Source organism: Gobio gobio, assembly GCF_949357685.1.
Source record: "Gobio gobio genome assembly, chromosome: 25".
In the NCBI taxonomy this organism is placed as follows: domain Eukaryota; kingdom Metazoa; phylum Chordata; class Actinopteri; order Cypriniformes; family Gobionidae; genus Gobio; species Gobio gobio.
Window position 1 is genome coordinate 42,524,662 of NC_137121.1, and position 16,003 is coordinate 42,540,664.

General features: G+C 43.0%; 2 protein-coding genes across 2 annotated transcripts in view; one reads left to right on the forward strand and one right to left on the reverse strand.

Moving 5' to 3' along the window:
- Positions 1-2,147: 2,147 nt before the first annotated feature.
- rpl27a (ribosomal protein L27a) lies at positions 2,148-10,450 on the reverse strand. The gene is made up of 5 exons (XM_079810386.1): positions 10,430-10,450; positions 10,051-10,114; positions 9,896-9,971; positions 9,519-9,693; positions 2,148-2,310 (listed from the first exon to the last, which is right to left on the reverse strand). The coding sequence occupies exons 1-5, from the start codon at positions 10,430-10,432 to the stop codon at positions 2,182-2,184; spliced, it is 447 nt and encodes a 148-aa protein (XP_079666512.1). The 5' UTR covers positions 10,433-10,450; the 3' UTR covers positions 2,148-2,181.
- A 443-nt stretch (positions 10,451-10,893) lies between these two features.
- ric3b (RIC3 acetylcholine receptor chaperone b) overlaps positions 10,894-16,003 on the forward strand; it is a 14,717-nt gene continuing 9,607 nt past the window's right edge. Inside the window, exon 1 of the mRNA XM_079809238.1 lies at positions 10,894-11,241. Within this exon, the coding sequence (XP_079665364.1) occupies positions 11,133-11,241 (109 nt within the window). The 5' untranslated portion in view covers positions 10,894-11,132. The remainder of the gene's footprint in view (positions 11,242-16,003) is intronic.

Below are 16,003 nucleotides of genomic sequence, written 5' to 3' on the forward strand. Positions count from 1 at the left end.
TTGATCCCCTCCCCAACCCCGAAGCAAGCGTCATCATCGGAAACGATGGACAGCTATAAGTGTAAGTGTGTGTGTGTGTGTGTGTGTGTGAGAGAGTGTACATAGCCGTGTGTGCTAAATGTCTAATTTTTTCCTAATTTCAACTGTAAAACTCATAAATCAGGTGAATATTATATCAACTAATATTCACAATTTTAAATCAACAGAACAGAGGACTCTACTCACTCCTGTTATTTTTACTCAGTCCTGTTATTTTTCACATGAGTAACAGAACTGAAAGTAACAGGATTGAGTTTTTAAAGGGTAACTAAACCCTAAACCAACTTTTTTTAGTTAATGATCTGTAATACTAGGGCTTTATTAATGCTGTTCATTGATTCGAGTAAATGTTTTGACATTTGAGTATAAAGTGTTTTAATTCTATAATATATGGTGTAAAACCGCCAAAGTGCTGCCCTCTTAAGGTTGAACGGTGGCTACTGCAGTTGAATTTTCCTATTGGACGTTGTGGGTCATCGTGACGTAGGATGGTACCTCCAACGGCTCTCTATCCGCGCCCCTGGCACGAGCTCACCACGCCCTCAGAAATGTTTCCCCCAATCACATGATGAGAACAGCTTCACTCCAGTATGAACTGTCATATTACATGAAGTAAACATTATGAATTAAACTGACTTGACACTTGCTTTTAACATTGTAATGAAGAAAATACGGTTAACTAATGCAGTTGTCAGTACACATCAGGCTTTTCTTGCGATATTATTGCCGCCCGTCATGTGTACAGATCATTTTCATACATGAGACGCGCTTTCAAACCCTTACACGCAAGATAGACGCAGGACGCAGATAGATTAGGTCGGTTCTCTTGCGCGGCTGCTTCACTAGCATCGTCGGCATCGGGAGTTAACGCAGTTTGAGCAGCGGCTCGCATTGATAAGGCTCTGGGTTTGTGTCTGTTACAGACAATCCACCCTCCTCCACTTCAGGTGAAGGTAGGAGAAATGACCGCTCTGTTGCAAAGCTGGCGTCACTCCAGTCATTCTCCATCTTTGCGACTCGCGAGTCTGACAGCTGTCAATCAACCCGTCCCTGCGGGTCTCAGGTGCACGCCCTCCGCTCAGCCCCGCCCTCGGTTTGTCCCCTCTGTGTCCGCCGGGCTCTGCCCACTTTTCCAGCATTTTTTGAAAATTGCCAGTGGGTGGAGTTAAGCTCTGAGCTGGGGTTTAGTTTAACCAAAACATGAGCACACACATGCCAAAGTGCCACTTGGCTAAGCAGCTAATAGCATGAGGACACGGAGACAATTGTAGTGACTTACCTAAAGTTAATATTTTTTTAAATAAACAAATAACCTCTAATAAAAAATTGACAGTGCGTTGAGATATGACCTTCTTAGTCAAAGTTACAATTTCATCAAATATCCAGAAATAAAAATGAGAGGATGTACTTTTGGTCTTCCCATGGTCTACATAAGATCCCGATGATGTAACATCCTGTTGAAAAGCTCTTCTAGTGGCATGATCAAGTTTGTAGAGCGGATAACAGGACTGAGTGAAAACCTGGGGACACGACTAACATCTGTATTTTATATAACATATTATGGATTTTTTATTAAAAATATATTTAAGCATATATGGTATATAGAGTCACTGCAAAAAAAGTAAGATTTCTGAACGATTTTAATGATTATATTTCATGATAAAGTTTAGATTTAGATACCAGGGACATGTGACAAATATTTTTGTTTTTTAGTGTTCTCAGTTGTTAATAATGTTTAAAATTTTATATTTTACATTTGCAGTTAGATTAATGTTCAGGACACTTTGCTTAATTATAAAATGTATTTTAGAGTTTCCATGCAATGTTTACATGACAGTGCAGCCTGTGTCATACACACATCACTGAAGCACTTCTCTCTCACACACACACACACCTGAATGAGTGAAGGTCAAACTAATAGATGAGAGGTGGTTTTTACTCAGAGCTTTAAGGATGGTTGAGATGCCATGGCCACGAGATTATAATCAGGTGTTACTATAATGACTGTAAACGATAAACAGCAACCAGATACTGATGATGATGTGGGTCAATGAGGCGGCCCGTGTGAAACCACACACACACACACACACACAGAGAGACTCAGGCGGTTTGGTTTTGTTCAGGTTTATTATGAAACGGTCATCATGCGGTCAGCACACAGGCTCCGCCCACACCCTTGATCTTCTCCTCTGCCCGCCGGCTGAAGAACTTAGCCTTCACGATCACCGGCTGCTTCGGCAGCTTGCCTTTGCCCAGCACCTTGAAGTAGCCCTGAAACACACAGATCACATGATGAAGAGCCAGATATCACATGACCAACACACCAGACATCACATGAGGAGGAAGAGTGTGTGTTTGATATGACAATAGATTTTGTCGAATGAAACGGTAAAACGCTCATGAAGTGACTGGAGATGCATTCATGTCTTCATATTGAGGGTGTGTGTGTGTGTGTGTGTAATCAAACCGCAAGTCTCCATTGATTCGCAGAGGCACAGGCAGGATTCATATTTAAACTCTATCGTAACAGAGCGGTTCTGACCAGACGAGGACACACACACACACACACACACACACACACACACACAGGTGAAGGTGTTTCTGCTGACCCCAGAGCTCTGACCCTCCATGTGTGAAGTGAAGACATCATGAAGAAACTGATGGATGGTGTGTGTGTGTGTGTGTGTGTGTTCTCTACAGTATTGTCATCTCTTCATTAAGGCTGAACCGCTGGAGTCACATGACTACTGTAACTAGGGATGCACTGATATGAATATATGAACATGTTGGCCGATACGATAACTTTAGTATTTCGATTTATCGGCCAATATATCAGTTTTCAAATATAATGTAAATTAATCAGGCTCTCAACGTTTAAAGCCAAACCCTTGAACTAGGGATGTTAACCGATGACTGTTTGACCGATGGTTGACCGGATCAACGTTAACCGATCAAAGTTGTCGGTTAAAAAAAAAAGTGATCTCTAAATTAGGCTATTATAGACAGTGGACTAAACGCTACTACAGTTAGCCATCTCATTCCAACATCTTTTTGTGTGAAGTGAACAAATAACTCGCAGTCAATTTTTCATAACTCGTCTGTTTGTACTTAATAAACCAATAAAAACATTTGGCGCGAGGTCACAGCGTTTGGGTTTGCTAAACCCTTGAACTAAAGCGGCGTCTCTTCGGAGCAGTCATTTTCTTAAATGAGCCGCGGCAATGTTTCAAATGAGCTTCTAACGCTAGACAAATGCCTTTATTTTCAACGCGATCACCTTGTACCCAAACCATTTCGAAACTAACCCCGGTTTCACACTGAAGCGTGAGCGTAACTTCACCGTGACTGCAGACGTGCGAGAGGATTCACACTGGAAGCGTTTGTACAGTCACAGCAGCGGCTCCAACGCTACATATAATGCTCACTTATATCATATGCGAGTATTGCTTTATAAAGACAATTAGCCTATATTTGTTTTTAGAAGTTGGTAATTTATAAACTTGATAGTCTTGAAACTTTGTTAACATGGGGAGGCGTAGGCTAGCCTACTACAACATTCGCATGTAAATGATAAACGATAAACACGCCCAAGAAAACAGCTCCGATCATGTGGTTTCATTCATCCTTAACTTCAATACGTTTACAAGACCGCAAACTCCGCCGACTTGATTTGGCTAGAGCTAGACCTGTCTGTGTAGCCTACATCATAAACCAAACTAATGTTTATATATCATCTTTGCTGACTATCTTAAGTTAAATGCACTCATTGATTAACATGGACGCTGAAAAATATGTGCCGCTCACGCTTGCGGTGTGAAACGGCCGTAATGAGCCATTTGTCGTCCGATTACAAACAAGCTCCTCGGCGCCGCGTCTGCGGGAATCATGTTTCGCACTGTAGGGGATTTTAAAAAAGTGAGTGGAAGGCAGGCAGCGGCGCCGGGACAGTGTGTGTGTTTGTGTGTGTGTGTGAGAGCGGGAGGCAGAGCGGCAGAGAGATGCGACAGTTGCGAAATTGCAGGCGCGGCTCGCGGCTGTTATTTCAAATTGCGCAGCATATTTTAAACTAATCAGTTAACCGGTTTCAACCGGCTAATGAGGCTCAGTGGGCGGTCAAGAAAATGTTTCGTTTTCGCCATCCCTACCTTGAACATCACTCAGACCTGTGCAGTGGCCCAGTCTGACCAGAAGAGCAGCGCACACACGCCAGTTTCGCGGATTATTGGTTTGAATGGTAATAAATAATGTAAAATGCCAGTCCTGTTGAGTGTTGGGGTAAAGGCAGTGGATGTGTCTCTAGTGAGCACACACACGAGGAATCAGGTGTTAGTGAGTTTGGGCCGTCAGCTGTTAAAGGGCCAGATGTTCTGTGAAGCAGGAACAGGCCGGACAAGGGAGATTATAGGGTTTATTAATTTGTTTAATGTTTTTGAGTAAAATATGTTGAATATTAGTCCATCAGATAATGACGCTGGAGAGAACGAGCAAACGCAAAACAAAACGCTAGAAGGTTAATCAACAACTAAACGCATCATATACCAGAACTAGCAGATATTTATACTAAATCAATATAATATACACCTTATATTTGCCCAGAATCAGGCACAGGCCTAGGAAATTGGGGTAGGTTGAGTATCATCGTAATATAGAGAATGAATAACAAACCTTTTACAAACAAACTGTAAATACAATTAGGCTGTAGTGCTAACTTAATGCATGTAATGATGTAATTATGCCTCAAAGCTGATTCTGCGCTGATTTGATGATGCTCATATTTATTGCTATGTAAAATATTGTAGATGAGAATCACTAAAGTTATTGAATATATTTAGAGACAAAGGTCTTGTTAATGATTTTCAGTTTATTCAGACGAGAATCATCATATATTAGTGTCCACCTTAGAGATAACCACCATATTTATAATGAAAAATATGATCATCATCATATAATACAAATATTTGTATTTGTTAGTACTGTAAAGCTTTATTCAATTATTATGTGATCTCATTCAATGCTTTCAGAATCTTTACTTTAAAAAAAAATTTAATATATTTTTATATTAACATATTTTAATATTTATTGAACAATAATGAATTATCTATTTATCAAAATAACCATAGTACTTTGTTAAAGAGATTTGTTAATGCGTATTAACTTGGACATAATTAAAAGCACATTTCTAAGGGTGTGTTTAGCCTTAGTGTACCCTACTATAATACACTTATTAACAATTTAACAATATTTACAGTATATTGCCTTTTATAATGGTGTATCGTATTAACATGGTCTTAATATAACATAAATATGAGGCATGTTATAGATTCTAGTATTAACTCAGACAATTGATTATAAAGGGAAATATACGTTATAGAAGTTAAAGTGTGACTCTGTTAGTTAGGGGTGTAACGCTACACAACTCACGGTTCGGCACAGCAGTTTAAGAAATGCCTTTATTTATTAAACAGTGGTTTACTGAAAAAATTGTGTCTGTTCTTAAATGAATTAAATTATAACTAAGTTTCTTAAGGATATTGCTGTAAACTATATAGGGAGCCCTTACTTGCACATTACTGTAATATTAAAGGTTAACAACAGAGCCCAAACTATGAGTCTATATTCAGCTGATGTTCATGTTCAGATATAATCAACACTCAAATAACACACTGTGTGCAAACATGTAAACTTCACAATGCATTCATTTTATAATTAGATTTAGGAGTTATGTTTTTTCTCCAATTCGTTGTTGAAATATAATCTTAGTGACTGTCATTGTCATGACAGATTTATCTAAACATAGTAGAATAGAGTCTTGATTATTTAATGCTAACAGGTTAAGTAGAATTAATATAGCGGCTAATATAGGTCATTTATTTAGTGAGAGGTGATTCCTCTAGTGATTAACAGCTGTGGACTGGAGGACTCTGAGGTAAATGATGACTGTTCTCCAGCTGTTTGACGTCTTTCTGCCATTGACACACTGAGCGATTACACCACATATGATCAGTGTTATCCTCAACATACCTTCAGATGTTCATTCATGTTTATTCTTCTGGAAGAGATGATCGCGCGCCGCGGCCGCTTGAGCAGTCGGCACATTAAAGAGCGTCACAACGCCATTTATCGTTTTAATTTCGTGATGAAATGGACTGAATACTTCATGTGTTCGAGTGGAAGCTAGGACTGAAGTGTAGGGATACCGGTACTGGAAAAATACTGTATATATTTTATTTCAAACCGTATGATATCATGATTCTGCTAATTTCGGTATATGCTGCTGTTCCGAAGCGCGCTACCCAAACTGATGTGAAACCGGCAAATGTGGCAACAGAAGATGAACACAGCAGTTGAATCTCACTCAACACGCACAAAACTCATTAATAAAGAGGAGTAGACGTGAAATGTGGAATTACTTTGCTTATTAAACTGCTGAAGAACCATCAAACCTGGCCAAGCATCGTCACTTCATTCCTGACTTGAGACATTAAGAGATCGACAGGTGAGGGCATAATTCTAACCATCTAATTTAGACATTTTTCTTTTAACACTGATTAACGCACATACATAAGATCGTATCGTTTACCTATAAAGAAATCTCCAGCATTCGTTTTAACCAGTGACGTTTAGACCTCATAATATCTGCACGCACACTATTGCACTATTTACATCCGCGAAAGACATACCCAACTGTGTTTATGACGACTCACTAAAGATTGGCATTTTTGACATAATTGTGTGTGTATTTGACTGAGGAAAAACAACTTAATTTGGAATGCGCGAGCTCTTTAGGCTTGTGTGTGTGTGTTTGTTGGATGAAGTGCAAAGAAAACTCTTAGCTCTCATCCCATATGTATTACGAAATGCTATAAAATCGCTCGCATGTTCAGATTGGCGAGGTTTAAAACGACGTGGGCAGTGATTTCCGTCAGCTGTCCCGAAACGGAAGTGAAAGTGTTGAATCTGAGCGCGCAGATGCTTTTATTGAGCAGGTGCGATGTCTTTTGAAGCCAGAAGCAATCTGCTGATTTTGAGAGAATGGAGACGCGCAGTAACGCTGAAATTACTTACAAAAAAAGTTTCCAAATGACTGATTGATGTGATAATCTTTGTTGATTAATTTAATAATAAACATTTGCGGTAATTTCCCGCTTCATAAACCCAAAACTTGCGCATAATTTTACTCCCTCTCGCAATACCCGCATCATAATTCAGACCCTGTGTGGTATGGATTTAATATCGGTACTTCAGTATTAGATTGTTGTATCGTACCGAAGACAACATTGTGGTATCGAGCCATCCCTACTGAAGTGTGTTCTGTTTTAAACAGGCCGACTGTGAACTGATAAAGATCGCTCAGAACCGATCGGTACACACACACACACACACACACACACAACCCAAAGCCCTGGACCGACGCTTCAGTATGAATACCTGTACCGTTACACCCCTACTGCTAAATCTTCTACATGATGGTTTACCCGCTGGCCTGCTGGAGCTTTAAACACACATTTGCAGAGCTGAACGGGTTTAGCCTCCCCATGAGGCCATTGCTCTTTATGTCAAGTCATTGTTTTTAGTCTATAAAGTGTGCTAATAACAGCAAATGTGGAGTTATTAGATCAGGTACAATAATTTGATTAGACAATTAATTATCTTCCAAGAACGTGGATATTTGGCACAAGTGGTCAGCACTATTAGAAGAGCAGGAGCAGAAACACACACTAACCCTAAACTATAGGGCTGTATCACCAACAATGCCACGATATGGAGCAATTTGGAATTAAATTTCTTTAGAACAGAGTTTAGTAACAGTAATTCTTACTGTTTATTGAATAACCAGTGTTAGAATAGTTGTGATAACTGAAAAACTATTTTGTTTGTCATAAAAAAAATAAAAAAAAAAGGAGTTAAATGAAATAAATAAATTGTCACAAAAACTTTGGAAAGGATTGGTTCTCTATTATTTTGGATATAGTGTATATAAAAGGTACAATACATGGCACATTTTGGAATGTAAAACAAATCTCATGATAAATCTAAAATCTAAAACAAATTTGGGAAAAATCTCTTAACTAATGCTGTAAACTATGGGAGTCAGTTGTACTATAATATTAAAGGTAAAAATGTTTTATACAAACACTTAAATTACATGTTTTTTATAATAAAGTTATAATATTAACTTTACAAATTACATAATCATATACATATTTTTTGAAATATAAACATTTAAATGGTGGCTGCCATAACTTGCCAGGTTAATTCAAACATGCATTCAATATTGAAGAACATTACAAATTATAAAGAATATGTGCATATATTTAGCAAAATGCTCCTCTCTAGAGTCAATTTTTCTAGTTGACTAATGAGTTTATGGACACTGGATTTATATATTTTTTGAGGTAAATGTGACAGGACATTGTTTACCAGCTTTTACTGGCGCCTCTGCGTTTGAAACACTGATGGAGTGATACGGGTTTCGGGGAGTTGTGCTGTATCTTTAACACACCTTCAGATGTTCATTTCGTGCTGTAACTGATGTAAAGTATTAATGCGGAAGAGAAGATCCGCTTCTCTAGAGCTGCCCAGAGCCATCTCACGCCACAGCGACAAAACACAAGGTTTATGAATTTCGTAATAAAATGGACGTAATTTGAAATCCGAGACTTTATTTTATATCAATAGCAACAAAGCCCAAAGATTACTGCTATTGAATGGATGAGAGGCTGCAATGCTCGTTCATGCTTTAACTGAAAACCTCTCCTCCATTGGGAATGTCTTGTGTCGCGTTGATTACATTCAAGAGCAAGATGATGTATCGCTGGATCCATATTCTACACAAACTACTAAACCTGCGGATCAACCACAGTCTGTGATGTGGGTTAAGGTCAGAGCTCTGGGGTCATCAGAAACACCTTCACCTGTGTGTGGAGATGATGAAGGTCTGAGGCACGTGTGTGTGTGTGTGTGAGACTCACGGCGCGCACGACGTCGATGGGCGCGGGGCCGTCGGGCTTCTGGCCGTAGTTGACCCTCATCTGTGTGTGTGTGAGAGTGTGTGTGTGTGTGAGTGTGTGAGACTCACGGCGCGCACGACGTCGATGATGGGCGCGGGGCCGTCCGGCTTCTGGCCGTAGTTGACCCTCGTCTGTGTGTGTGTGTGTGTGTGAGACTCACGGCGCGCACGACGTCGATGATGGGCGCGGGGCCGTCCGGCTTCTGGCCGTAGTTGACCCTTGTCTGTGTGTGTGTGTGTGTGTGAGACTCACGGCGCGCACGACGTCGATAATGGGCGCGGGGCCGTCCGGCTTCTGGCCGTAGTTGACCCTCGTCTGTGTGTGTGTGTGTGTGTGTGAGACTCACGGCGCGCACGACGTCGATGATGGGCGCGGGGCCGTCCGGCTTCTGGCTGTAGTTGACCCTCGTCTGAGTGTGTGTGTGTGTGTCTGTGTGTGAGTGTGTGTGAGAGTGTGTGTGGGACTCACAGCGCGCACGACGTCGATGATGGGCGCGGGGCCGTCCGGCTTCTGGCCGTAGTTGACCCTCGTCTGCTCGCTGACCAGCGTCCAGAGCTTGTCCAGGTTAATGGTGGGGCAGAAGACGGTGTTCTTCTTCAGATGGTAGTGCCTCATGCCCACCTTACCGAAGTACCCCGGGTGACTGCACACGCACACACACACACACACACACACACATCAACATCAGCGCTCACACACCTGACCAACACATTTAAAGTCACAGAAACACACTTCTAGCCACAACATTATGACTATGCCCCTCTTTAAGAGGAGTGTGAGTGAACACACTGATGACGTTTCCTCAGGTAAAGGACACGTGACTGGACTGAAGCGCGGTCACTCACTATTTGTCGAAGTTGATCCGGTGATGATGCATTCCACCGGCGTTACCGCGACCTCCAGGATGCTTTCTGTGTTTACCTACACACACACACACACATTAGTAACAGAAACAGCGCTAAACGTCACCGAATCTCGCGAGGGTCGCGCGCTCACTGACCGATGCGCCCGTGCCCGTGGCTGACGTGCCCGCGCAGCTTCCTAGTCTTGGACTTCTTGGTCGGCTGTGAAGAGATCACACATTAATTACTCCACAGGTTACACATGAGTTACTCCACATACACACACATTACTCCAGTGTAGCTGATGTGTGGGATATAGAGATACTCCATCAGCGCGAGCGCGCGCCGCTACAGCTCAACCCCGCCGCTGAAGTATCTCTATATCTCACACATCTGCACAATATCGGCTGATCATCACACTCCAGCACATGATGAAAGCATAAACACATGTTATAGCGCTGCTCCGGCTCTGTTTAATACAGGATTAAGACGGATTCGTGTGTTAGTGGCAGTGGAGAGCTCTTCATGAGCACCTACCATGGCGGAGAGAACGCGAAGAGGAAGTGGCGGCGGTGATCTCGCGAGATATGCGTGGCGGTCGCTGAGCGCGGGATTACAGCGGGAGCGCGCCGCCCGCAGGCCGGAGGCTAAACTGCTTCCCTGATATATTTAAGCGTTTTATTACGCGCTTGAGTTATATTTCTTCTTCAGGAGTGTCTTCATTGAGCACATCTAATGTTAAACATGTAAATAATCGCCGTATTAAAGGCTGTAGACGTGTGTTTGTTCTTTGACTGGATTATCCTGCAGGTATGATGACGTACATGCCTCAAAGGAGACATTTGCGTATTCAGTTATTTTTTAACAATTTCAACGATTGATTAAAAACACTGAAACATGTCCCAGATATGATGATTTAATGAAAAACAGTGAGAAATAATAGTGAATGTTGATCAGCGTAACAGCCGTCACGTGACCCGCAGCGCGTAGCCCCGCCCACAGCTGATGGGGTTCCCATGGCAGCGCTCCGGAAGTGAGGATGCTGTGTTTATATAGATGGGGAAGGCAGGTGCAGCGCTAGAGTCTGGCAGGAGTAAACACGGAGTAAACACAGAGGAGTGTGTTAATAACAGAAGAGTGTGTCAATCACAGAGGAGTGTGTTAATAACAGAAGAGTGTGTCAATCACAGAGGAGTGTGTTAATAACAGAAGAGTGTGTTAACCGCTGGAGTATCTCATCATGTCTGTCTCGACCTTCCAGAAGATCACCATAGTGTCGTGTGTGTGTCTGTGCGTCGCGCTTCTGCTGCCCAAACTACTGCTGTCGCGAGGACACACACACTCCGACGGTATGTGTGTGTGTGTGTGTGTGTGTGTGTGTGTGTGTGTGTGTGTGTGTGTGTGTGTGTGTGAGAGAGATAGAGTGTGTGTGTGTGTGTGTGTGTGTGTGTGTGTGTGTGTGTGTGTGTGTGTTTGTGTGTGTGTGTGTTTGTGGTCTATTCAATATCCTCTTGTATTACTACACACTCTCTGTGTTTGCTTTTGATTCCTGAAAGTCATTGTATGTTCTTCTACAGTAGTGATATTAGCATAAACACACACACACACACACACACACACACACCTATAGCCCATTATTAATGAATAAAGAAGTTCTATGTAAAATGATGCTCTGTTGACACACATAAAGTCAGGCTTCTCTGATAACATTAGCCACGTTTACATGCACACTTTTTTGTCATTCCGATTAAAATCATTCCGATTGAAAGATTCTGCGGGCTGTTTACATGAGACGTTATCTAAACCGATCTGGTGTTTACATGTGCTGACTTTCAGTCGGGATCCTTTTGTGACATGCGCACACAGTTTGTCTGCCCCCTCAGATTCGTAATGTTAGTATCGTGGATCAATAGTTCTGTGTTGGTAATTTTTATATTTATTTATTTTTCTGTGGGCGGACATGCAGTAGTTTAACCTAATTTATGTCCATACAATGGCTATATCAACAGCTGTGAATGATGAATGCGGAATCAAAATTAATTCAATTCATTTATTTTGAAAAACACAAAATTAACAATAAAATGCACCCAAATTATTAATAAAAACATAGGATGTACGGTGAAATGTGAATGAAATAGCATTCAAGACGTGCTCAGCATCATTACTAGTAGTACTAAAGATATATATTTCAGATGATTAAGGAAAGATACCATAATCACAAAGGTATAAATATTAACAAAAGTAATTAAAGTAGACTGTGGGTAATGTTACTTAACCAATTTGAAGCAGTTGTTGAATTTTTTTTTTTTATAGCTAACTTAACTAACGAGAAACAGAAATCTAACAGAGAGCAGCTTGAATGTTCCCCGTTGCCATGGCAACTCTCAACGGCCACCAGGACTTGTACAGTTTTATAAAAGCTATTCATTATTTGTTGTAAAGTGAAAGAATCACCTCAGAAAGATAAATTATTCTGTCAGGCGCAGTTGAAGCCTCGGACAAACGCTGTCAAGATGAGATCTGTAGCCAGGCTATGTCTGTGTCATTATTCCAACATCATGTTCATAACATGTTACGAAATAAAACGTTTAATACCTCAGAAAACTGACCTTTCCTCTCTTGTCAACATTAGCCTGGTGCGCGCTCTTCAGTTGAGGAGGCGCGAGCGCATTATATCACATCACAGAAAGACGTGCACTCACAGTTCTCGGATCAGGTCGTTTACATGGTGGAATTTTTCGTTTGATCGGTTCATGAAAAGGTTTATTTCAAACCCCTCTCAAACCCATTACAATTTCATTCGGTTTGGCCATTTTTATTCCGATTGAGGTGTTTATATGGAGCATTTTCATTCGGATTGGACTTTTAAACTGATTACAGTGCTCCATGTAAACGCACCTACTGGCTCAGTATCTCACTATGGGAAACGCCTCTGAGCGTGACTGACAGCTCATTCCAGCTCATTCCAGCTCATTCCAGCTCATTCGCGTCTCAGCTCATTCCAGTCTCAGCGTGCGCTTCAGATGTGTTTCTGGGATAAACTCTTTTCACACAGGGTTCCTGTAAAAGGATTTTCCAGGCTGGATGTTGATAAAATGGAGGAGTAATGTGGCGTTCACACCGGACGCGATTCGCGCAAATAATTTGTGCTTATCGCGTGAAGGTGGACGCCTAAACATGTTGAGTTTACTCGCTTCAATCGCGCGTGACATTCACTGCTCATCAGGCGTGATTCTCCTCATGGGCGGAGCTTCTGCCAGCGGCTCGTCTCCTGGAGAAGTGTCTGACATGGGCTGTGTTTATATTAGGGCTGCAACGACGCGTCGATGACTTCGACTACGAAAATACGTCGACGTGCGTGAAATGGCACGTTTCTGCACCGAGAATTTTTACAAAATGTGTGGAAGCAGCGCTCACACCGCTGAGAATGATGGTTCAGACGATCTGCTGCTCTCCGTCGCGGCAGCAGGCAGAGAGAGAGAAATGCTCGTGTCTCATCTGGAGAGGCTTCAGGATAAACCAGACGGAAAGCAGCTTAGTGCCCACACACGAGAGATCATCTACCTGCGTCTCAGACTGAACTCAGACCTGTATCAGGCTTTCTGTCGGAGGAGCGCATCAGCTCAATGAGCGGCGGTTTGTCCCTTTTTCAGAAAGGAAACCGGGTTCAATTCAGACTGTGTTTACGTCTTCTGGGTCTGAAGGCCTCGACAGTTTCAATCATTCCGCTGGGACTGTTGCGAATGAGGGATTTCCAGCACTGGACAGCGGTTGTGTCCAAAACGCCACCTAAACCGCAAGGTGATAGTAACATCACTGCATGCGCGCGCTCCGTCACTGGAGGGATCGTGCTTTCCTGGAGTCAGGGACACTCCGTTTCTCTGAGAAAGGTGGTCACAACGGATGCGTCGCTAACAGGTTGGGTTGCTGTGTGCGAGGGCAGAATAGCGAAAGGGAAATGGCCCGTCTCGCTACAGAACGCACACATAAACTTCTTGGAACTGTTAACGGTGTTTCTAGCATTGAAACATTTTGTGCAGTTTCTAAAGAACCACCATGTTTTGATCAGATCAGACAACACAGCGGCGGTGGCGTACATAAATGGCCAGGGAGGCACACCCTCTCCTCAGCTTCACAGTCTGGCACATCGTGTGGGGCGTGAAGCATTTTCATTCACTACGGGCAACACATGTTCCGGGAATAATGAATGTGGGAGCGGATGTCCTGTCCAGAGGAAATCCGCTGTATGGAGAATGGACTCTCCACCCTCAGGTAGGGAACCAGTTGTGGGAGAGGTTCGGCAGATCTCTTCGCCTCACATGAAACACTCATTGCCCTCTAGTCTTCTCTAGCGAGAGAAGGTGCACATATGGGTGTGGATGCTCTGGCACACGCGTGGCCGAACGCACTACTTTACGCGTTTCCTCCTCTGAGTCTGATCATACCAACATTACAAAGAGGAAGGAAATGCGGTCACTCAGTAATACTAATCGCCCTGAATTGGCCAGGGAAGTTGTGGCTGACGAAGATAATTCAACTTCTGTGCGGCCAGCCCTGGCCGCTCCCGTTGCGCAGAGACCGCCTCTCTCAAGCGCGCGGAAAGCGCAGCCCCGAACAAAGTGGCACTCTGGGCCTGGCCCGTGAGAGGTTAAACTGAAGGGTTACGGGTTTGCCTGAGAGGGTGATTGAGACTATTCAGAATGTGCAGCTGTAACGCGCTCTGTATATGATAAGAAGTGGAGAGTGTTTGAACAATGGTGCGCTAGCAGACACATCGTCCCTTTTCTCTGTTCTGTCGAGGACATATTATGTTTTCTGCAGGAACTTTTGGATAAGAACAGAGCATTTTCAACCGTTAAGGTTTATCTTGCTGCAATTTCTGCATGTCATGTGGGGATTGACAGAAATACTTTAGGTCAACACCCGCTTGTGTGCAGGTTTATGAGGGCGCGCGGCGTTTGCACAAGGTGGGACCTGTTCCGCCGTGGGATCTGTCTGTGGTCCTTAATGCACTATCTCAGCCCCCTTTTGAGCCTATAGGTAGTGTTGAATTAAAGCTCCTTTCGCTAAAGGCTGCTTTATTATTGGCTCTTTCGACCGCGAAGCAGATTAGTGAACTTCACGCTTTATCGGTTCATAACTCCTGTATGCAGTTCGCTATGGATTACTCAAGGGTAACTCTGAAAACTAATCCAGCGTTCGTGCCTAAGGTGAGCGAGTCAGCTCTCGCTTGTGAACAGGCGGATATATTGGCTTTCCATCCACAGCCTTTTCCTCGTCGGAGGAGGAGAGGCTTCATTGCCTGTGCCCTGTCCGTGCGTTGCGTCACTATGTGGACAGAACGAAAGCAAGGAACAGTAATCAGTTATTTGTTTCTTGGGCTGATTCTCATAAGGATAAACCTATTTCACGTCAGCGCCTGTCCCACTGGGCAGTGGAAGCTATTATAACAAGATATAATAGCAAGGGTCCTTGTCCTCCGGAGGGGCTGAAGGCTCATTCTACCAGAGGTTTGGCCACCTCATGGGCACTGTTTACGGGCATTTCAGTTCAGGACATTTGTGCAGCAGCGAGTTGGGCATCGCCTCACACATTTGTCCGATTTTATAGGCTGGATGTCACTGAGCCATCGCTGGCTCATTCTGTCCTAAGTGTATAACACTCTTGAGGTGTTTTGATTTGTACACATTCCTGTTCTATTTGTGAATAGTTACGGGTGTTATGTTTAGTTATAGCCTACATCACTGAGTTGGTTGACATGCCTGCTTCGGACAGCATATCTGCAATACGGGAGTTGTCCATATCCCACAGTGAGATACTGAGCCAATGTTTGAAAGAGAACTTTAGGTTACTTACGTAACCCCGATCCTCTGATAACATGAGTGAAGTATCTCACCACACTTCCCTCCTTGCAGTGCACGGAGAAGAGATATGCTAAGAATGAAGTAGGGACCAATGACAGCGGTGTATATAGGGAGGAGGGACTCCCACATCACTGTCGTGATTGGTCTGACAGACGTGGTGTAATTGGTGCTTCCAGATCTGCCACGCCCAGAGGCGTTTCCCATAGTGAGATACTGAGCCAATGTTATCAGAGAAGCGGGGTTACGT

What these genes read in the sequence shown, in the direction of transcription:
- rpl27a (XM_079810386.1), bottom strand. An exon ending in CGGATCAACTTCGACAAATA is followed by an intron (nt 9,694 to 9,895) that starts GTGAGTGACCGC and finishes GTGCGTGTGCAG; the next exon opens with TCACCCGGGGTACTTCGGTA. An exon ending in TCATCGACGTCGTGCGCGCT is followed by an intron (nt 2,311 to 9,518) that starts GTGAGTCCCACA and finishes TGTGTGTTTCAG; the next exon opens with GGCTACTTCAAGGTGCTGGG.